Source organism: Camelina sativa, chromosome 19, assembly GCF_030686135.1.
Source record: "Camelina sativa cultivar CO46 ecotype springtype chromosome 19, ASM3068613v1".
Lineage (NCBI taxonomy): Eukaryota > Viridiplantae > Streptophyta > Magnoliopsida > Brassicales > Brassicaceae > Camelina > Camelina sativa.
In genome coordinates, this window is record NC_141898.1 from 27478767 (window position 1) to 27502028 (window position 23262).

The 23262-nt window shown below is 35.6% G+C and overlaps 3 protein-coding genes and 1 pseudogene across 4 annotated transcripts in view; 2 read left to right on the forward strand and 2 right to left on the reverse strand.

Annotated features, from left to right (window-relative positions):
• LOC147921143 (uncharacterized) overlaps positions 1–262 on the reverse strand; it is an 18883-nt gene extending 18621 nt beyond the window's left edge. Inside the window, 1 exon segment of the mRNA XM_087501375.1 lies at positions 180–262. Coding sequence (XP_087357501.1) covers positions 180–262 — 83 coding nt within the window.
• LOC147921144 (uncharacterized) lies at positions 232–5174 on the reverse strand. The gene is made up of 11 exons (XM_087501708.1): positions 4741–5174; positions 3805–4520; positions 3509–3634; positions 3326–3411; positions 3069–3177; positions 2741–2836; positions 2560–2622; positions 2418–2477; positions 1781–1849; positions 1352–1433; positions 232–1261 (listed from the first exon to the last, which is right to left on the reverse strand). Exons 1-11 carry the CDS (start codon positions 4796–4798, stop codon positions 1032–1034), a joined length of 1695 nt encoding a protein of 564 aa, XP_087357834.1. The 5' UTR covers positions 4799–5174; the 3' UTR covers positions 232–1031.
• A 181-nt stretch (positions 5175–5355) lies between these two features.
• Positions 5356–6678, forward strand: LOC147921145 (WEB family protein At2g17940-like). 2 transcript variants are annotated; one of them, XM_087500489.1, is made up of 2 exons: positions 5356–5660; positions 6026–6678. In XM_087500489.1, exons 1-2 carry the CDS (start codon positions 5523–5525, stop codon positions 6530–6532), a joined length of 645 nt encoding a protein of 214 aa, XP_087356615.1. In that variant the 5' UTR covers positions 5356–5522; the 3' UTR covers positions 6533–6678. The 2 variants fall into 2 exon arrangements, with proteins under 2 accessions (XP_087356615.1, XP_087356616.1); XM_087500490.1 differs by having other exon boundaries at positions 5387–5660; positions 6038–6678.
• A 12697-nt stretch (positions 6679–19375) lies between these two features.
• LOC147921146 (WEB family protein At2g17940-like) lies at positions 19376–22881 on the forward strand (annotated as a pseudogene).
• Positions 22882–23262: the final 381 nt, after the last annotated feature.

Here is a 23262-nt window from a genome sequence, read left to right on the forward strand (position 1 = left end):
GATCTCTACGTGAAGTCAATACGGTGAGTTATCTGAAGTTAATCTGGCGTGTGGTCTCGAGGGGTAACTCTTTGTGGGTTCAGTGGGTTCATTCAAACCTACTCAAGCAGGCTTCTTTTTGGTCAGTGAAGGACACCACCAGTCTTGGCTCGTGGATATGGAAAAAGCTGCTTAAATACAGGGGCCTGGCTCGAGGTTTTTGCAAAGTCGAAGTGGGAAATGGTAAGACCGTTTCTTTTTGGTATGATAGTTGGTCGAACATGGGATCTCTTTTGGAGGCAGTGGGGGAGAGTGGGATTATCGACCTGGGAATATCTAGGCACAGCAAATTAGCGGAAGCATGGGATCGCCGTCGTCGGAGACGGCATCGGGGGGATCAGCTCAATGAGGTTGAACAGCTCATGTACCAACTGAGGGAAGTCCGCTCATTAGGGGAGGATAGATTTCTATGGCGGGGTAAAAATGATGTTTTTCGATCCAAGTTTTCCACATTGGATACATGGAACCATATTAGAACCACAGCGAGTACGGTAGCCTGGCATAAGGGGGTTTGGTTCACTCATTGTACACCAAAGTTTTCTTTCTGTGTGTGGCTAGCCGTCCAAGACCGTCTGTCCACTGGTGCTCGTATGATTCTGTGGAATGGTGGGGCTGCGGGAATGTGCTCTTTCTGCAATTTGAGCTTAGAGACGCGTGACCATCTCTTCTTCTCATGTCCGTTTGTCTCGGATGTGTGGTCCTGTTTGGCGAAGAATCTACTCAAGGCTGCTTTCTCAACGGATTGGTCTATTCTAATGGCTCACATTTCTCAAGCTCAGTTGCCTCGATCAGAAGGGTTTCTCATTCGCTATGTCCTCCAGGCCACGGTGTATTCAGTCTGGAGAGAACGCAATGGGAGGAGGCATGGGGAGTCGCCAACAACTGCTGCGCGTTTAATTGACTGGGTGGACAGACAGGTTCGAGATCAGCTCCTCGCAATTGGGCGAATGGGGGATCACCGGTTTCAAACAGCTTTTCAGCTCTGGTTACAGTCACGTCTTTAGCTTCTTTATAACTGTTTTTTTTTCAAAGTTTGGGGTTTTCTCAAGTCTAAGTTTCAGCTTAATACTATTCTGAAACAGATGCACTAGTTGTAACAAAGTATTTTTCTTTTGAATATAATTTAACATTAAATTCAAAAAAAAAACAAGAGACAACTGAACACAAACCTGAGGTCGAGGCAAATGTGCATGGGTTATACTCCATATTATTGTTTTCATTCCTGAAAACAAATCAGAAAGAGAAAAAATATTGATCGTCCAGTCTAGACTCATGATCAATGTAAAAAGATAATTCTGCTAAGATTCAGTACCCATGACCAGTGTCTTGATCAGATTCTTACAATCATTCACTTCTTTTGAATGTTCAACAGGAACCTGCAAATTCAAAACCGCCTGCAAGCAATGTGGTCTAGCTATTACTAAAACTTCAAAGAAAATATAAGAAGTTAATCCAAACTTCAAAGATAATCCATTTGTTGACCCAAAGAAAATATAAGAAGTGATCAATAAGACCGCATAATGCTTTGTGAAGAGACAAAAAGCCTGGTATAAAATCTAAAAATCCAACTTAAATTATAATATCACTTATACTCCAACTTGGAGCGAAAGTGGACAATCCGCGTAAGAAAATATGATTAGCATTCGAGTTTGAATATAATCATGTGCACGACGATCCCAAATTGGCTGATAATTAGTGTTACTCACTAAAAGAGCGATCAGTATAAGAGATGACAAATTACCTGGACAGGAAGTTCAAGCTTCGACCTTAAAGTGACCCGATCCTTTCCCACCTCACCCTCCTCCAAAAGCTATGAATCACAAAGCAAGAATTTGTAAAATATCCAACTTAAGAAGAGAATTAGCTGAAGGTTCAAGATTCCTTTTTATTAACCTATTAGCACCTACTTTAACGGTAACATAAAAATATAAGAAATGACATAATTCGGGTTACATGAATCGCAAAGCAAGAATAGGTAAAATATCCAATTTAAGAAAATAATTAGCTAAAGTTTCAAGATTCCTTTTTATTAACCTATGACCACCTGCTTTAAAGGTAACATAAAAACATAAGAAATGACATATCAAGCAAGAATACTTGTTAACAGATATTCTCAAAGACATCTGGAAATGGAAAGAGATAACAATAAAGCAAAGGCATCTTGAAACTTGCCCCTGAAGATCAAGTGATCAACACAATAATAGATGCACATCTTTCCCAATCTCAAACACTAGAAGGGTAGAGACCAATTAAAAAGCAGTATAACTTGGTTTTGAAACTTTAAAAACAATAAATCATCAGTGTATAAAAGAAAATCAAGCCAAAAGAAGTTGAACTCTTAATTACAACAGTCGCTTTTGAAAAGCAAACAGCATTACCTGAGGAATAGTACGCTTGAAAGTACTGAATTTTCCCACAAAGGCATCCAGGATACGTCCCTATATACAGGTGTACCATGAGTTACGTTAATGGACAGAGAAGCTAATAAATTCTAAAATGATCTCTCTAGTGAATATATACCAGTAAAATCCGTGCTTCATCCATTGACTGCTGATCAACACCTTTCTCAAAGATTGGTTCTACCTGTATCAAACACAAGTTTTGATTGAAGCTTAATTCAGAAAATAAATAAACTTGTACGCATATTTTAAGCAATTTATCGAATTAAACAAGACAAGCACAGTCAAGAATATAGAATTACCAAATTCAGCATCAGCCGGGCACATGTTGTATGGATGCTAAGAGAGAGGGTAGAGTCGTGCATGTTTCTTGAAAATAGGTAGATGATCCGAGATAACTGTGACGTTATTTATAGTTAATCAGAGGAGTGTAAAGGAAGTACATTCACTAAGCAGGAAAAAAAAAAGGTTTTAAAAAGAAAGCTTGATGGTGCAAAGAGAAGTGATCAATATGTTAGATTCTACACAGAGAGAAATAGTTGTGTATCATAATGAAGCGCTTTCACTTATATTGGAATCCAGGCGGTCAAAATCAACGTTTAACATTAAAAGCTCTTCATCAGTAAAGACCTGAGCAAGAGAAAGATCTCCGCGAACATGGTGAACGATTTCCGCGAGTAGACTGTAAGCCAAAGGCCTCAAAGACTCGAAACATGCCCGCCCAGTTCCAACTAGAACCCTAACACAGAAGACAAAGAAGAATACCTGACAAAAGTCATTATTTGTTGCATGATAGATTATTACGAACTAAAGATGTGCCTTGATTCAACCAAACAGCTCCCTAAAAAAATATTAAAATTTTCGAATTTTAGATGTTAGCCTAATACCTCTCATCTAAAAGAGTGTCAATAAGAGGAAATAAGCCTCTCTTGAAATCCGTCCCAAGAACATGCTTTAATGAAACTAAGAGTTCCTGCATTTCGTGAAATGGAAATAAATCTTTAGCTGCAATCCCTTAAATGGGTCACCATAGAAAACATACCGATATAAGGGAACAAAAGGTTTTCTACCTTTCTGATAGATGCAGAATCTGAACAGGTCACAAGCAAATTTACAATGCTTTTGCATATGCTTTCTTCATGCGGTCGGATATATTCGGCACAACTTTTTAACAAATAAGTTAAAAAAGAAACAGTCTGCAAATAAACAAAAAAAAGATAAAAAAAATTAATACATCATGGCATCTCTCAGTTATGAACAATATAATTCAGCTGAAACAATGAGTCGGTATAGGCCTTGATATAAAAATATTTCCAACTACGTAGAAAGCTTTGATTTCCTTCCTTACGAGGAAACATTGACTCACCTTAACCTGTGCACCCTTCAACTCTATGAACTGAGGCTTCAAATGTGAAGGGACATTCTCAGGTCCAGGGACAGATATAGCAGCAACCATCAGCGGAAGTAAATGAGGAATGTTGGTCTGAACGAGTCGGCTATACAGCTGAAAAAGGAACATAACAACAAGGGGGCTCTCTGTGATGATCTTGAATGACCGAGTACTGGGGTTAAGCTGCCCATTCCCAACAGGTGCGGCAGGGGTAAGGGACTGATCAGAAGTCGTAGGCGTCTCCATAGGCTTCACATCTTCCATTTTAACATTATCGAAAAAATGGCTGACAGTGAATCTGAAAATGGAATAGATCTTGCAGACAAAGTCTAAAAAGGGTTGAACCTCGTTTTCTAGTGTTGGCCTAAAGTTCCTAAGAAGGTCAAAGATGATGCGAATGCAAATTAACCCGTTTTCTTCATTATCAGTGGTTAGCACCTGCATAGAAACCTTCAAGAGGTCCTGAACAAAGGGACGAAGAACCTCACTGTGGGGAAGACGATTGAGGATCTCAACCACAATGTTCCGCAGTTTGTGCTCCGGATTATCAATGAACTGCGGTTTCGTAATCTGTAGGAGAATAACTGAGAATGCTGGGAAGTAGCATTTTAAGAAATTCAAGTACTCAGCCGTATGCGCTATCTCTAGACTATCTCTGACCTCCACCACCATCTCAAGCCTTGCTTGTATAGCTACACAAAAATGAAATTTCCCCACAGAAAGAAATAAACAAAAATTAGATTTTTTTTTTTTTCCATTCGCAGCTAACAACTGTAACAAAAGAACTAATTCCAATTCAAGACTAAATAACTTTTAATACGAGAATAATGAAAATCTCAAAATCCAAAATCAGAAGGAAGCTGCTTTTTAAGTTATATATGTAGAGAGAGAGTGAAATAAAGAGAGAATTACGTAGGTCAGGGTCCACGAGACGACGGGAGTGTTGCTCGAAATTCTGAATTGGACTCATGGTTGAACCAAAAGAGAGCCCCGAAACCCACAAAATGAGAAATAATACACACGGCGGAGCTCTTCCACCGATCACAGACGCGACGATCTCTTACAAGTTCCAGACTAGGTCAAAAGAAGCTGAAATTAGCGAGGGTTTTATTTTATTTTACAAAAGCTACTAAACTAAAGACGATTCTCGAGATTTCCCGAGAATCATAAGAGAAACAAGGTCGAATTTGAAGACGAAGACTATGGAAGATGAAGATGATGCTTCTCTAAGCTAATTTCCCTCTCATTTTTTTTTTTTTTTTTTTTTTTTTTGTGGTTTCTCAGTGACTCTTTTTTCTTTGAATGCTGAGTTCTGTGAACTCTACGAGAGAGGTGAGATCGCCGACTTGTAATTGTAAGTACCGCCCAGTTTTGATGGTTTCCTTAATGGGCTCACAAATTAGGCTCAACTAAGTTTCCAGAGGCCCGTAATGCTTTTTTCTTTTAAGAGAGGAGAGAGGTGTTGTTATCAAAGATGGTCACAATTAGCTAACTAATATTAGACAAGACCAAAACCAATCATTATAATTTCAATTAAGCAAAAATTTCAAGTGTAGTGAACGCCAAGAATCTAACACCCTCTAAATTAGTTTAGTACTATATATACTAAAGAAAAGAAAAACATAAGTATTCATTAATATTTGTGTGTGTTGATGGGAAGGTAGAACGTATAATATAATTAAGGAAGGAGAGTGATGGAGAGAGTGACCGGTTGGAGAATTGATCGGGCGGAGATAGAGACGAGAGCAGCGTTTGCGTCGGTGAAAGAAGTGGTGGCCATGTTCGGAGAAAAAGTTTTAGCCGGAGAGATCTATGCAACTAGGCTTAGAGAGGTAAACAATGTTCCTTATCATAAACATATTGCTACTCTTACAACATTTTTATTTTGGGAATATGTATAATAGTGTATATATGTTGAGAATATATATAACATTTTTAACCTATAAAATAAAATATTAACAACACACACATTTTTTATTTTTAGGTATGTGTGTGTGTGTAAATTTAACAAAAGATAAATTCTATCTATAAAGCTTTTTCATTATGAAAAATTATATATTCATATACGTGCGTGTGTTTATATGTAACACGTCCACCACTGATATGTCATTGTATATTTGTATATATAATGAATAAATTGATACATTCCTGTAATATAGCTTTTACTGTTTACATCACATGTATTTGACGGTGTAAGATTCGGACAAAGGAAACAAAATCAATTCCGAGTGGGCCGACTCCTCTATCAAGACTACGATCTCTTACACTCGAGCTCGATCAGACCAGAGAAACTCTTACAAGAACGCTACAACTAAACACCATCCTCACCAACAGAGTCAAATCTCTAACACAAGAACTTGAACATGGGAGGAAGGAGATACAACAACTCAGCAGGACGAGGTCGAGTCGCCTAGACAATCCGGAGAGTGAGGAACTCAAGTTCATGGAACAGCATCACACGAAGACGACGTCTAAAGATGTTGAAGAAGAGGTTGTAACGACGGAGGAGCTCGAGAAGAGGAGACTCGTCACATTCGCGAGCTCGCCTTTGCTGATGCGTGTGATGTCAAGCGTGAGGGAAGAAGAGGAGAAGAAGAATAAAGAGAATGATTTTGAGAGAGATTGTTCGGTCAAGAAGACAAAATCAAAGAGGGGTTTTGCTCCGTTCATGGGATGGTTTAGAGCAAACCGAGGACGAGATTGATCTATATAAATCCAATAATGCTTGGTCATATTGATTATTTGATTTTACATCGTTATATACTTGTATAACATATAGTAAATGTGTATCAATATCGTTCTAAGAGTTTGATGAATAATATGTTAAAATGTGCATCTCGCAGTGATCAACCTTGGTTCTTTACAATTATCTTGATAGATAAAAACATTTATACGCGAGATTTTATCGTTACCGTTTATACGTACATATTATTCTTTGCGATCTTTATGTAGCCTGTCGTGTGTCGTCTTTGTGATATCTAATCTTCAATTCTTTGGTTGTTGTACCATCGTTATGATGTTAGGTTTATGTTTGCATCTAAACTTGCAACTTGGAGATAATATGGATATATGAGATATAATTTCAGACGAAGATATATATATTTTTTGAAAAAGCGTTCCAAATCTAAAGTTTTTGCAAAAATATAATATTTTATAATATAAAAATACCACAAATTTTGGTGCTATAGAAAAATATATATAAAAAGTGTCCACTAATACAATTTTGGATTAATATTCACCGTAACACATAGCGGATATAAAACTTCTATTTCGGCACATTATAAATGGTAGCCAACTTTAAAAAATGGCAAATGGACCAAACTGATCTAAACAAGTCTTTTAGGAAAAGTTTCACATAAAGGGAATCACAAACCATGATGCTACACAAGCCTCACATCTTTGCTTCTTATAGGAACAACGTACTCTGAATCTCCAAAAAGAATCTAAAGATCTTCTCGGATCCGCAGAACAAAAAAACTCCATATGTATATCCACTTGTATATGTACACATCACAAGTAAGTAACTCGTTAAGACACACATAACTACATATGTCAGTGATCTAGACCATATATATGAAAGGAACATACGTTCAAATACTTTTATTCAAACAATTATATGTTAACGTGATTCATTCTCACTCTCTCTCTCTCTCTCTCCTCTCTCTCTCTTTCTCTCTCTCTCTCTCTCCTCCGAGTTCAAAATGAATGTGGGCAATTTTGTCAAGATGATAAATGTGCAATTGAGAGTTTTGTTTGAAGAAATTAAAAGCCTATTCGATTTGAGATCTCCTTGATGTAGACTCCTTTATTCTACTTAATGGTTTGGTTCATACTTCTTAATGGTTTGGCTCATGGTCTACATAATAACATAAAGAGGGGTTGATCACGTAAGCTTAGGCATAAGAAATGAATAAATGAATTAAAATGTTAATGTAACTTTGATTCGGTACCTCGACAGGTTGAATCTGAGATCAGTATTTGCAAGAGAAAAGTAGAATAAATCTGAAGTCAAACGGAAATAGGTTTAATTAAATTTTGATCTTGGGTCCACAAAATACAATAAATGAAAGATGAGTAGTTGTAATTGTTCGTCATTTTTTAGTGGGTCTTCTGTTCAATCATAGTCCATTGATCCACCATTAAAAGTAGGCCTCATATCTTTTTATTAGGTTCTTGAGCTCATCTATATCTGATGATCGTTTTGCAACGTCTGGAAACCTTTAAAGACTTATTTATCATTCTTACAAATCACTGCATGATCTTTCCTTATGTTTTGTCCTCATTTGCACAGTTCCGACAATCACTTCCCGAAAGGTCTCAAGATCCTTGACCGAAAAGATAAATGCACTTTGGTAATATAGGTGGCCAAATAAATTCTTTTAAACCTCTCTGCAAACCGGGGTGTCACAATTCATCTCCACTAACATATCGCAATGTCTTCGTTGCACACTAAGATCGTCACCCCCGATGGTGTGAGCACACTCGACTCCACACTCGTCTGGATTCGGCTTTGATACCATTTGTATCCCATGTCCAATCCCAGTATATGGATCCACCTTCTTTAATGGACCTCACGTTCTCTCACTAGGCCCATGAACCCGTCCATATCTGACGGTTGGTTTGCTACGTCCGGGAGGCTTTAAAGACTTGGTTACCATCCCTACAAATCACCACATGATCTTTCTCCGTGTTTTGTCCTCACTCACATAGTTCCGACAATCACTTCCCGGAAAGTCACCCATCCTAAAACTATTCCGGCTCAAGCACACATAACTTGGAATTCTCTCAGGACTATTGAAAAAATAATTGTACTGTGGTAATGGCCAAATCAATTCTTTTCTATATATATATATGAATTAATCTTTTAAAATGATCAGAATAAAGATACCTTAATACATGAAAACAAAAATCGAAAAAATAAAGACATTGTTTTTCATTCGCTACGAAAAAATATGTTCACTAATTAGTGAGTAGAGAAATAATGTTATGACTTAAAAGGTTATATTCCGTATGTAACACCAATATTAAAAGTAAATATTATAAGTTTTTTACACATCTGAATATTTTTTTACCTAAAGTAATAAAATTAACACCCCCTTCCCCCAAGTCTTTATGAAAACGAGTTCTAAACCTTTTTACATAAGTTATGGGATTCTTTAAAATATTAACAGCTAAAATAATGGAAAACCCCAAAGGTTCAAAGTTTATAAATTGTTTATATTAAATATAAAATTTGTTTTCTCGAGAATGTTTGTTTTTTACATTTATTGATGCAAATGTTTTTTTTCCATATTTGCAAATAGAGTTTTTTTGTCGTAACCAAAAAATGTGACGTAGGAAAAAGTTAATATCGTGGATGATTCATGTGCTGCGGGCAGGAAAATAGTTGTTGTGGATTTTTTCTTCAAATTGATTTTTTTAACGGTCTTCAAATTGTTTATTTCATTGTAATCGCATATGAGTAACATAAATCAATTGATCATCTTTTGTAATTGGATTACATATATTATCTGTGATTATGATGATAATGTTACAAACAAACCAAAAATACTAGAACCATCTTACTTTCTTTTTGCTTTTGTGCAACGAGAAAACCATATTTTTTTTTACAACGCCAAAGGCCCAAGCCGATCACAGGCCCAAAAACAAAAGAAAGGGAAGACATTCCTTACATGCACCAAAGCCGAATGATGAAGTAGACGTACAGGGAAAAACTTAGAAGGAGTCAACAACAGATTGCGACCAATTAGCCAGGCTGAAAACGATCAAACCAAACTTAGAAGGAGTCCCAGATTATGAGAAGACTGAACCCTTGAGATTGGATTTAGGCGAGCTCTAATGACGAGTTGGATATCTTTTTATGAGGAGATGAGGTGGTCTAACTTTACATGTGTGGATACGAAGGTTCCGCTCCTTCCAGATAAAGTAGATTGAGGCTTGGTAAGCTAGATTGATGATGAGAGAAATATTTCTATTTGGTGAAGCTCTAGTCAATCAAACAAGATAGTCCATAAATTGAGTAGGCGGGGTGAAGGAAGCCCTTGAAGTGAAGAAGCTACAAACAGTTGCACTGAAGCTACATTCAAAGAACAAGTGGTCGCGAGATTCGTCCTGATCATTGCATAAAACACATACATAAGGGATATTGAGACCCCATCTCCTCAATCTATCCCTTGTGTGTAGTATGTTCCAAGCCACCACCCAGCAGATGAAAGCATGCTTAGGAATTCAATCTTTAAACCACAGTGCTTTATGCCACAGAACCTGATTCGTATTTGGGTGCAGGGCTAGCCAAGTCTTTGCGGTAGAGAATTTGTTGGAAGGAACATTGTTATCTGGTTTCCACAGATATACATCATCATGCTGACACTCTAGAATAGGCTCGACATTTGGTATGATGCTTTTTAGCAGGCAGATGAACGGGTTCCTGCTTCTGCTTGTAGCAAGCCACCACGTTCTATCCCATACTGCATCACGTACCACTGTATCTAGGGACTAAACCAACTGTTTGAGGGCCCATCGGACCAACCAACTCCACAAGGAGGCCTAATCCAGTCCAATTGGCATGCCAGAAACTAGCTAATTGACCTGAGCCAATTTCACAAACAATGAAGGGTCTGGCGAGTGGACGAAGCTTACATAGCTTTCTCCAAATCCAGCTGCCTGAGGAAGTAGAATTTAACTCCCAGAAATCCTGATTCCCAGTCAAGTGTTGTCTTACCCACGAACCCCAAAGAGAACCAGCTGCAGAGAATAGTAACCAAATAAGTTTAAGAGCCAGGACCTTGTTCCAATCTGCTAACCTTCTCAAACCAAGACCACCACTCTCTCTCGATGAACAGACAATATCCCAGGCAATTTTTACTCCCCTAGCAGAGTTTGGAGCCCTCTTCCAGAGAAAAACATTGCACATTTTTTCTATCTTCAAGAGACACTGATTCGGCAAGATAAAGATAGAGGCCCAAAAGTTTATGGTAGAGAAGATAACAGATTTCAGTAGCTGTAACCTCCCTGCGAATGAGAGATGTCTTGCAGTCCATGAAGTAAACCGACAGTTGATCTTGTCAATGAGGGATTGATAGTATTGTTTTCTCATTTTTTTGAGCCATAAGAGGGACGCCGAGATATCGAACAGGCTAACGTCACAATGACCCCTTTTTTTTGTAGTGAGGCAAGATCCATGTGATATCCCAGATCTCTCAGCCAACAAGATTATTTCTAGTAACATCTCCTCCATCAATCATTAGAGCCATTTTTTGTCTGTTCAATCCCAAACCCGAGCCTCTCTTGAAGTCATCCAGTATCTCTAAAATTCCTTCAAGAGAAGACTCTAAGCAGTCGAGGAAAACCAGGACATCATCTACAAAGCTTAGATGTGTAACTAAGGGGGTTATACAGTTTGGATGAGGCCTGAATTTGGATTCAAGCACCCCTCGATCAAGGTATTTAGCCAAAATATCCATAACCAGAACAAATAGGTGAGAAAACAGTAGTTCTCCTTGTCTTATCTCTTTTTCCCCTTGACCAATCAATTTCCCGTTATAAGTTATACCATCTTACTTATGTTAGAAATTTGCTGTTTTTAATTTAGCATTTCATTTACACATATCGCCAAATTTTACGTTAAATATAGTCTTTTTATTTTGCAGTCTCACAAAGGGTCACATGGCTTATAAGTTTGACATTGCCTATTAGAAGTTTGGTATATCATAGTTACAATGGTATTCACACTACCTTCGGAAGATGCATTATGCAATAATATGAAGAGTTGGCCTTGCTCTGATTGTTTAGTGTAAGACTCACGGATTAAATAGGCTTAGAGTGATCTATCCATTTGAAAGTCTTTTGTTGATTTAGCAATCATGTTTTATACGTTCAATCGTTGGTATATATATATAGTATAAGAAATGGTAATTCTCATAAATACTCACTAAAATGAGTTTCTTTTTCTTCCAAAAATACCACATTTAGTTATTTTTCCCCAAAAATACCACTAAAATATATTTTTTTTCAAAAGATACCACAAAAATTGAATTAATTTTTATATCAAAAATTAATCCCTAAATCCTAAACACTAAACACTAAACCCTACGCCCTAAAAACTATACTCTACGCCCTAAACACTAAATGAGTTTAATCTCGGGTTTTGGATGTGTTGACCAGTGTGTCAGGGTTTTATGACCGGAGCGGTCATGAATGTGTGGCTGTTGCGCCAGGATTGTGCGGCCGGTGGTGCTGGAGTCCCAGGAAGGGGAGTTGCAGCAAGTATGAGCCGGGAAAGGCATGTTTGCCAGATACATAAGTTCACGAGAAGCCTTCGTGGCAGGATAACTAATCGTGGCGACGATGTTGGATGAAGTTCTTTGGAGATGGACATGGTTGCTAGATTCAAGGTTTTGGTAAGCTTGTTGGAAGGAATAAGTCAAGTGGTTTGAGTTAGCGGCTTGCAAAGCATTTGATGCGGTGAATCAGAATATGCAAACGTACGGTACTTGTTTGTTTTATTACGCTCGTATTGATGATTTGTTGTGGAGAATTGCCAAGCGGAAAAACTATTTTTGGAATAAGCTATCTTGTGGAAGTTTCCTTAAGAGACAAGTTACTAGAGGCTCTTGGACAGGCAAGAGGGGTTGATATTCGGGTGGTGGTGAGTTGATGTTGGCATACTTGATTATTAGTCTGGTAGAGCTGAGGAAGTAACTAGAGGATTGGTTGAGCAGGGGATTCATTCGTCTTATCATTTCACCGTGGGGAGCGTCGGTGTTGTTCGTCAAGTAGAAGGACGAGGTTGGGGGTTTATGAGTTCGTGGTAATGCCTTTTGGGTTTGACTAACGCGTCAGCAGCGTTTATGAGATTGATGAACAACGTGTTTCAAGAGTTTTTCTGGACGTGTCTGTCATAATTTTCATCGACGTTATCCTAGTTTATTCCAAGAGTCCTGAGGAGCATGCAGTGCATTTCAGGGCAGTTCTGGAGAAGCTGCGGGAGCAGAAGTTGTATGCTAAGTTGAGCAAGTGTAGTTTCTGGCAGCGTGAGATGAGTTTTCTGGGTCACATTGTGTCTGCAGAGGGGTTTCTGTAGATCAGGAGAGGATTCAGGTTATCCGAGTTTGGCCTAGACCGCAGAATGCCACAGAGATCATGAGTTTCCTTGGTTTGGCAGGTTACTACAGGGGTTTGCGAGCAGAACACGTCCTATGACTAAGTTGACAGGGAAGGATGTTCCTTTTGTTTGGTCACAGGAGTGTGAAGAAGGCTTTGCAAGCCTGAAGGAGATGTTGACTACTACGCCAGTGTTGGCTTTGCCTGAGCAGGGAGAACCCTATGTGGTTTATATTGATGCATCCAGAGTTGGTTTGGGGTGTGTGTTGATGCAGCATGGGAATGTGATTGCCTATGCTTCGCGGCAGTTGCGGAAGCATGAGGGAAACTATCCTACTCATGATTTGGAGATGGCTGTTGTTGTTTTTGCCCTGAAGATTTGGAGATCTTATCTTTATGGTGCAAAGGTACACGTATTTACAGATCATAAGAGCCTGAAGTATATATTCACTCAGCCTGAGCTGAATTTGAGACAGAGGCGGTGGATGAAGCTTGTGACAGATTATGATTTGGAGATAGCTTATCACCCTGGTAAGGCTAACTCGGTTGCAGACGCTCTGAATCGGAAGAGGGTAGCTTCGGCTCAGGAGCAGGATATGGAGTCTATGATAGGAGAGATCAGTGCATTGAGGTTGTGTGCAATGTCTCAGGAGCCGTTGGATTTGGAGGCAGTTGATAGGGCAGATCTTATGAGTAGAGTGCGGTTGGCACATGAGAAGGATTTGGGGCTGGTGAATACCTCAAAGGATGTGGATTCAGAGTATCAGGTCTCAAATAATGGTACTATCTTGGTGCATGGCTAGATTTGTGTGCCCAAAGATGAGGAGTTGAGGCAGGATATCCTGAGAGAGGCTCATGCGAGGAAGTTTTCTATTCATCAGGAGCGACTAAGATGTACCGTGGCCTCAAGAGGTACTATAACTAGGTCGGGATGAAGAGGGATATAGCTAGTTGGGTCGTGAGGTGCGATGTGTGTCAGTTAGTGAAGGCTGAGCATCAGGTTCCAGGAGGGTTACTGAAGAGTCTTCCCATTCCAGAGGAGAAGTGGGATATGCTTACTATGGACTTCGTGGTGGGTTTGCCAGTTTCCAGGACGTTTGATGCTATTTGGGTCATTGTGGACCGGTTGACTAACTCGGCACATTGTCTGACCATTAAGAAGACTGATGGAGCAGCGCTCTTGGCTAAGAAGTATGTGAAGGAGATAGTCAGGTCTCATGGGGTGCCAGCGAGCATTGTGTATGATAGGGATTCTAAGTTCACTTCAGTGTTATGGAGAGCGTTTCAGGCAGATACATGCACTAAGGTGCATACGATTACATCTTATCATCCCCAGACAGATGGACAGTCGGAGAGGATGATCTAGACGGTGGAGGATTTGCTGAGGATGTGTGTGTTGGATTAGGGTGGCCATTGGGCAGATCACTTGAGTTTGGTAGAGTTTGCTTACAACAACAGTTACCAGGCGAGTATTGGCATGACTCTTTATGAGGCTTTGTATGGGAGGTCGTGTCGTACATCGTTATACTGGGTGGGGGAGAGGAGTATTTACGGGGCAAATTTTGTTCAAGAGACCTCAGAAAAGATTTGGGTTCTCAAGCTGAACATGAAGGAAGCTCAGGATCGTCAGAGGAGTTATGCCGATAGGAGGAGGAGAGATCTTAAGTTTCAGGTAGGAGACAGAGTGTACCTCAAGATGTCCATGTTGCAGGGTCCGAACAGGTCATTGACTGAGACTAAGTTGAGTCTGAGGTATATGGGTCCGTTCAGAGTGATTGAGCGGGTGGGACCGGTTGCATACAGGCTGGAGTTGCCTGAGGTTATGCGTGTGTTCCACAAGGTTTTCCATATTTCGATGTTGCGGAAGTGTCTCCGTGAGGATGATCAGTTGTTAGCTAAGATTCCTGAGGATCTTCAGCCTAACATGACTTTGGAGGCGAGACCAGTGAGGGTTCTCGAGAGGAGAATCAAGGAACTTCGGAAGAAGAAGATTCCTTTGATGAGAGTCCTTTGGGACTGTGATGGTGTTGAGGAGCAGACTTGGGAGCCAGAGGCAAGGATGAAGGCAAGGTTCAAGAAGTGGTTCGAGAAGCAGGTCGCGACTTGAACTTGTCTAGCCTGGTCCTAGTTGTAGTCCGTAGCTGGAGCGGGAATGGAGTATTCCAGCCCATCTCTCTTGTTTACTTGGTCGCTTAGGGTTGGTTGGTTGTGCGACTAAGTAACAAGATGAGGTGGTGTTCGGGATATGAAGTTCCGCGAAGCTGGTACTGGAAAAGGAAAGTTTCCTGAAATGGAATTTCCAAGAGTGGAAAGTTTCCAAAAGTGGAAAGTTGTAAAAATGGAAAGTTTTATGTGAGTTAGAATTTGTCCATATTTAGTGGTTGTGAGTGCAAGTGCGAGGACGACGCGTAAAACCTTAGGGTTTTTGTGCTATGTAGAGCATGCGTCGGTCGATGCAATGGGAGTATCGGTCGATGCAAGTGTACCTTGCATCGGTCGATGCATATCATGCGTCGGTGGACGCAACCCAACTGGTGTCGGTCGATGCATGCTTGGTGTCGGTTGATGCAGAGTCCTGGTTTGTTATTGTTGATTGTTGGTTGATGGTTATAGATGTCTCTATTGCTTGTGTGTAAAGCCCAGTAGATGGGAGGATTGCCTTACTGAGTGTTTATAAAATACTCATGCATTGCAATTTGTGTTTGTGGTGCAGGTAAAGGCAAACTGTGATCGTGGAATCAAGGCAATGAAGAGGAGGATGTTTTAGGGACTCAATTGGTTGTTGTCTGGCATTGTTAGGTTGCTAGAGTTGGGTCGTTAGAAACATTGCTAGGTTGATGGTTCTATGTTTTCTGTTGGTTGAATATTAGATATTGTTATGTTATAATATTGTTTTTATTATTGGATATTGATATTGGTTATTTCCGCTGTTGGTTGTGATTGTGGTTAGGTGGCTAGTGAGTATGGGACCACTAGTTGTAGTCTACTTATTATTATTATTACTATTATTATTTATTTATTATTTAAAAAAAAAAACGGGTGAGGTCGTTTCAATTTGTTAAGTATATAATGTGATGTTTTTACTTTAAGTGGTAAAAGACAAATCAAATAAATTGTATGAACAATGTATGAAGTAAATATATCGCTTATGTGGTAGAAAATTTTATTACAAAGTAGGCTCTGATAGTTTTTAATTTTAGTTATGAAAGAATAAACAAATAAATAAAATAGGAAAAAATGTGTGAAGTAGATGTATCAATAATAGTATGTGATAGTAAATATATAATATTTTCACAAAATAACTTAAATACATGTCAAGTGTAAACATAATTGATTTTTTAGAATTAAGATTGATATAATTGTTTTAAACTTATGGTTAAACTAAAATTAAAAGGAACATGTATAATCGACACAAAGTACCAAATGTCGCAATGTTAAAAGTGAGAAAAAAAACTTTATTATATTATATAAGATATACTGAATAACAATAAATTAAATGTGCAAAAAAAAATACCTGAAATATACTTTGTATACAAGATATAAGACATACATAATCAATAGCATGAACCACCAAACACAACCAAAATACAGTATACCATTTTCAGATAATTAAAAAAAATAATAGATGATATTATTTTTTGGCAGATAATTCATTATAATTTATAAACAAGTTATAGAAACAACATATATATATATATATAGTTATTTTACTAATCAAACTATTAGACCACATTTGCTAACTAAAAATCAACTTACCTTTTACGCGGTATAACCATCTCAGCAAAGCCGAATTAGATTTTTTTTTTCAACCAAACATTAAATTAGAAAATAACTCCACAGTTGGTAACCCAAAGCCGAATCAGATTTATTTATTACATGCAACCATTCCTATGCTCGGATTCTTTCTTACCAACCCCTAGATCAAGTTTCACATTTAAGACTTGGTCAACGAATAAGAATATTATATATATATATATATATATATATTATAAATAGATTTAGTGCATATTATGAACAAGATACTTAATTTATAACATGAATATTTAGAAATGAAGAAATAACGATAGCAATTTCGTGTAGATCTGGTTAATGGATTTATCTATCTCTTTTTCTCTTATTTCACTCATTCCATTATCAACGATTGATTCATTTTGCTATACTCGGATATTATACGTCTATATATGTAATAAAGGATATACATATTTTTCTTTCTTATTTCCATTTCTTTAGAAGGATCTACATTTTTTTTTCTTATTTTTTTTTCTTTAAATAGGAAATTTCATACTTTTAAAACTACACCATATTTTTGTGGGTGTGAAAAAACTACAATAAATTTAAGTGAAATGACTAAATTAACCTAATTATGAATAATACTTTTGATATGTAAATTATATATTTGAAATCAATACACAAAGATAAATAAACATGTAAAAGAACTCACTATTTGAGATTATTTCAACGACAACCAGAATCAAAACAGTTAAATGTGTTAAATAAGCTGGCTGTTATGACCATTACTGTTTGCACATATATTGGATTATATCTCTATATACTTATTTAAACAATGTTGTTAGAAGTTTAACCCTACTATCATGTGGCACATTACGGAAAATGTCATTACATTTTAATTAGTTTAATAACTAACAAAACAAAATTTATGTCGGTTTATAAAATAATAAAATAATATTTTTTGAAATTATTTAATTAAAATTGTTTAACGGATTTCATTTATTGTTTCAGAAATCTTAGAAAAAACTAACAAATTATTTTTCTTGTACCTCCAAGTTCTCCAAATTATGGTCTTGTCCCTCCAGATCCTCCAAGCTCAAATCCTATTCTTTTTCCCTTCTCCTCTGCATCCTCAAAGTTGCTGCAACCTGAGGTGGTTGGTAAGGAACAATTGCTTGTACCTCCAAGTTCTCCAAATTATGGTCTTGTTCCTCTGCATCCTCAAAGTTATTGCAACCTGAGGTGGTTGCTCTAAGAGTTTGATTAATCATATTTAAAATAATTATAAAACTTAATTTTATTTATATAACTAAGATTAAATATATGCATTCCTAAATTATTTAATAATGACATATATATTTTAAAACTAAGATACAACATCGATTATATTTTCAAAATATAAAATATTATATCTAATTTATTAAATATTTTTCTGCACTGCAGTGAATTCTTAGTAAAATATAAGAAATCACAATTGTTATATTTTATTCAATATAATATATATATAACTAAATCATAAATCAAAAAGCTAAATCGAGATTTCTAAACTGACCGCTTCAATACGGATTTTGATTTATTTTCTGAATTTTACCAAATTTATATAATTTACGGATTTGAACATTGTATCATCTACCGAAGATGGATTAAAATCATAGTATGAAACTAAGTAAACTAAATGTAAAATATTAATCCCTTTGTATCACAATAGATGATGTTTTAGGATTTTTACATGAATTAAGAAAAACATTTAATCTTTAGCAATAAGTATATTATTTCTTTATAATAAAATATTTTATAATTATTAACCAATAGTATTTCATCAAACTTTTAAATTTTTATTTAATGGTTCTTGAAATTTACAATTTCTTAACATTAATTGATAAAGGTATACAGAAAATCATTCTTTGTGATACAAGAAAAAATACTAGAAAATCATCATTTATGATATAAAGGGAGTATAAAATATATAGAATAAATTAAATAAAACTTCTATAATTAATTTATAACTAACAAATTAGAGTAAAGTTTACGCAAACTTTTGTTGGTGCTGTACAGCACGTATAACTATCAACTATATATATAATTTAATATTGAGTTTTATCACGAACCTTAATCGGGACTACTTCCCTCTTAATGTATCTCAAATTCTACAAAATTGATAGCAATTCTTGCAAAATCAAAGAGACTTTATGAGGATCCCTAAGGATCTGCTTCAAGTTCTCTCCAAATATGCAAAAATGCGAAACAAAAACAAAATACTACATATGAACGACAATAACCTCATCCTCAAAATCTGTATATATGTGTTGAGCCATATTTTGATGTAGTTATTCACTTATTCTTTTAGTTTAAAATAATAAAAGGAGATTGTCCAAATCAAAACTGAAAATGTCACTTTTAATATATTGAATATAATAGAAGATGCTTATGATGATCACAATAGGTGACAGTTTTTTAAATATCCATGATTTAAATAAGCAGATCGCTGATCCATACAAAAGTATGTACTTAAGAGGAATATACACACATATCCTAATATATACATTTTAAAAATATATATATAATTTCATAATTGATATGGCTAAACATGATAACAAACAAATTATGTACATCATCAAAGTTGAAAGAAAAAACAAACCATAAGTTGTATTGGATTATTCTCTTCTCCCAAATTTTGGTTGTGTATATTTATTATATACATGGAAAATCGACAATAACTAAGGAAGGAGAGTAATGGAGAGAGGGAGTGGTTTGAGAAGTGGTCGGGCGGAGATAGAGACGAGAGCAGCGTTTCCGTCGGTGAAACAAGCGGTGGCCATGTTCGGAGAAAAAGTTTTAGCCGGAGAGATCTATGCAACTAGGCTTATTAGAGAGGTAAACAAAGTTCCTTATCACAAACATATTGCTACTTTCAACATTTTTCTTTTGGGAATACATATGTATATATGTTGAGAATAAATATGACATTTCTAACCTATATAATTTTCTATTAACATACACATTTTTATTTTAGGTATATGTGTGTGTAAATTTAACAAAAGATAAAATTATATATATATAAAGCTTTTTCATTAGGAAAAATTATATATTCATATATGTGCGTGTTTTTATATGTAACACATCCACAACTGATACGTCATTGTATATTTGTACTAGATAAACGCCCGCACGATGTGCGGGTTTAAAAATTGTTGAAGAAAATAAATCATTAACCTTAAACATTTTTTTTGAAAATATATAAAAAAATATTATTTCCTAAAGTAAATATATAAATAATTTAAGTTAGAGAATATTTGTATCTACTTTCATACATTTATTTATATCTATATATTTTTAATATATTATAATAATTATTAAAATAATCTAAAGCTAAATTATATCCCACTAAAACTATTGTCAAATACTTATCATTACAAATTTTATTATTGTTAAATTTCAAAAAAGTTTCACAACTTATTCACAAAATATTTTACATGCAACAAATTCATCAAAGCAACATCTAATAAGTAACCACATACAATTTTACTCTATACTTTACCATTAAAAATATGTTCTTACACCCAAAATTATTTTATTGTTAAAGTATGCTCTTTATCACCTATAAAATGTCTTCTAAACAAATTAAACAAATTTTATGTTGTTTTACTTTCATTTTGGCATAATTATAGTTCTTATAATTACTAAATTTGTTTTATGACATAATTTCTTTAACCATGAAGTTTTTTGTACTCCAAAGATATTTTGGATGAACAACTGGTCAAAATTATCTACTTGATTACAATGATTTTATGACTATCCCAATAAAAGTTGAGAAATTGAAAGAAAATTAATATAATATAATAAAAATAAAAATTTGAAAATTATTATCAGGATGGTATATATAAGTCTTAGATAATTCAGATATACAAAATAGAAACTTTATATACAATACAAAACATGACAAATGTCATAATCATGTTAAGGATCAACGACCTATTTACTCTTCAGAAGTATCCAATTGTACCAAAACAACTTAAAGTTATGATCTCGTCTCAAATATTCTCGAATCATAAATTCTCAACTTATTTATACCGAATCAAAAGTTCTCATATATTTCTCCATATACCTGGTTTAAACGGTTTACGAACCTAATCCGATAGAAACCCACATAAATCCGGTTTAAAACCAATTTTAAAATGGTATACCGTTCCAACTTCCCAAATTTGAAATCGCTTCTCAATTACTTGATCAAGCAGCTCTTGTTTCAGGACCAGAATCATCAACATTATTCAGAAAAGACAACTCTAAATTTTGACCAGAAACATCAACCACCGACTTATCTTCAAAACTTATAATGTTACTAACTGTATAATCACTTTTGGAACCTCCATCAGTGTCTCCATCCTCTATTAAATTAGCGGGCATTATATACTTCGATTTCATTTCATTGCATCTGATAGCTTGCATTGAAAAACCGGCACGAATCAAAGACCCACACAATAGATCGGCAAAATTATATCAGAAAAAAAAATCAAAGATCAAAACTTTCGATATAAACATGTAATATTATGTAGATATAATGTTATTTTCTTAATTAGCTGTTCTACTATGTTTCAAAAAAAATCTTTTGACATAACTTATGTTATTCTTTTTAAATTTGTTATTCACTATTTATTTATTAATAATAATATACATGCTTAGTGAATTACTTTTTTGTTTATACATGTCAAAATATTATTGAGAAAACACGTATAATATAAGTAACATACAATGGAAAATATATTAGTTTTGTTAATTTTCTTTTTTGATTTAGAAATTTTTTTAGATATAAACATGTAAATTTTATTTAGATTTAATGTTATTTTCTTAATTAGCTGTTTAGTAAAATAATAATTTTTTGACACGTGTCAACATCTCATCAGTGTACTTGACACGTGTCATGATCATGTTAATGGCTAATTTGAAAATCCAACTTTATATAATAAGATTTTTAATATAATTAAATTTTTCCTAGGACTGCCTTCACAAATCTTAATGCAGTAATCAATGTCCGAAATTGGCTAACCATAGAGACATAATTTTTTTTTTGTGCAAACAAAGACAGAAAATTTAATGTGTTAGGGTATATATTATAATTATATGACCAAATATGAATGGCAAATAGTATATTTATTTTACCATGTAGTGGTTGAGAATCTTTGTAACAATGAAACTTTGATATGGATGGTACATAGTATATTTATCTTAGTTGTTTTTTTAATATAATAAGATTACAATCATCTTATGCTTTATTTTACCAAACTTGAAAACTATAATTTCTGATCGTTAAAATTGACATGTGTCAGGATCTGATGAGTTACTAACTTTGATATTTAATCGTTAAAATTGACACGTGTCACGATCTGATAAGTTTTTAATTTTGATCTCTAATCGTTAAACTAATACGTGTCACGATCTGGTGAGTTACTAACTTTGATAACCAAGATTTATATAATAAGATATATAATGAATAAATTGATACATTCCTGTAAAGCTAGACGAAATACACTCTTTAGTTTGGGGTCATTTTATAAAATTCTACCACCAAATCAATTCAATTAACAATTCTGTTAATATAAATAAATTTATTCATCACATGTAATAGCAAAAAGATATTAAAAAAAATTGACACATTCCTCATAGCTTTTTACTTGTTACATCACATGATTTTGTTTCCTCAGATACGGACAAAGGAAACATAATCAATTCCGAGTGGGCCGAGTCCTCTGTCAAGACTACAGTCTCTTACACTCGAGCTCGATCAGACCAGAGAAACTCTTAAAAGAACCCTACAACTAAACACCATCCTCATCAACAGAATTAAAACTCTAGCACAAGAACTCGAACATGGGAGGAAGGAGATACAACATCTCAGCAGGACGAGGTCGAGACTCGAGACTGTCGAGTCGCCTAGACAATCCGGATATTGAGGAACTCAAGTTTGTGGAACAGCATCACACGACAAAGACGTCTAAAGATGTTGAAGAAGAGGTTGTAACGACGGAGGAGCTGGAGAAGAGGAGACTCGTCACATTCGCAATCTCGCCTTTACTGACGCGTGTGATGTCAAACGTCAGGGAAGAAGAGGAGAGGAAGAATAAAGAGAAGGATTTTCAGAGAGATTGTTCGGTCAAGAAAACAAAATCAAAGAGGGGTTTTTCTCCGTTCATGGGATGGTTTAGAGCAAACCGAGGAGGAGATTGATCTATATGTCCAATAATGCTTGGTCATATTGATAATATGATTTACATCATTGTATAACATAGTTATGTGTTTCAATCTCATTCTAAGAGTTTGATGAATAATACTTATGTTAAAATATGCATCTCGCAATGACCAACCTTGGTTCTTTACAATTATCTCTATAGATAAAAAATTTATAGGAAGAGACTGGTGTTTTCATGGACTAACTGTAACATCCCCAAATTCAAACGTGGGTTATTTTAAAAAAATCAGCCCGTTAAGGGCCCAGTTGAGCAAAAGGAAAGGGTTTTGCGTCACATTGTATGTTTGTATACACACATACATCGCCGTCTTTGTTTTGCCGAGAGAAGAGAGTTTGTGAACCCTAACCCTAAGCCCCTC

Excerpts from the sequence above, each read along its gene's own strand:
- LOC147921144 (XM_087501708.1), bottom strand. The coding sequence starts at position 4,798 with ATGAGTCCAATTCAGAATTTCGAGCAACACTCCCGTCGTCTCGTGGAC. Across the intron at positions 2,623-2,740 it reads CCCGGCTGATGCTGAATTTG|GTAGAACCAATCTTTGAGAA; the intron begins GTAATTCTATAT and ends TGTTTGATACAG. Across the intron at positions 1,262-1,351 it reads GATCAAGACACTGGTCATGG|GAATGAAAACAATAATATGG; the intron begins GTACTGAATCTT and ends ATTTGTTTTCAG.
- LOC147921145 (XM_087500489.1), top strand. The coding sequence starts at position 5,523 with ATGGAGAGAGTGACCGGTTGGAGAATTGATCGGGCGGAGATAGAGACG. Across the intron at positions 5,661-6,025 it reads ATGCAACTAGGCTTAGAGAG|ATTCGGACAAAGGAAACAAA; the intron begins GTAAACAATGTT and ends TGACGGTGTAAG.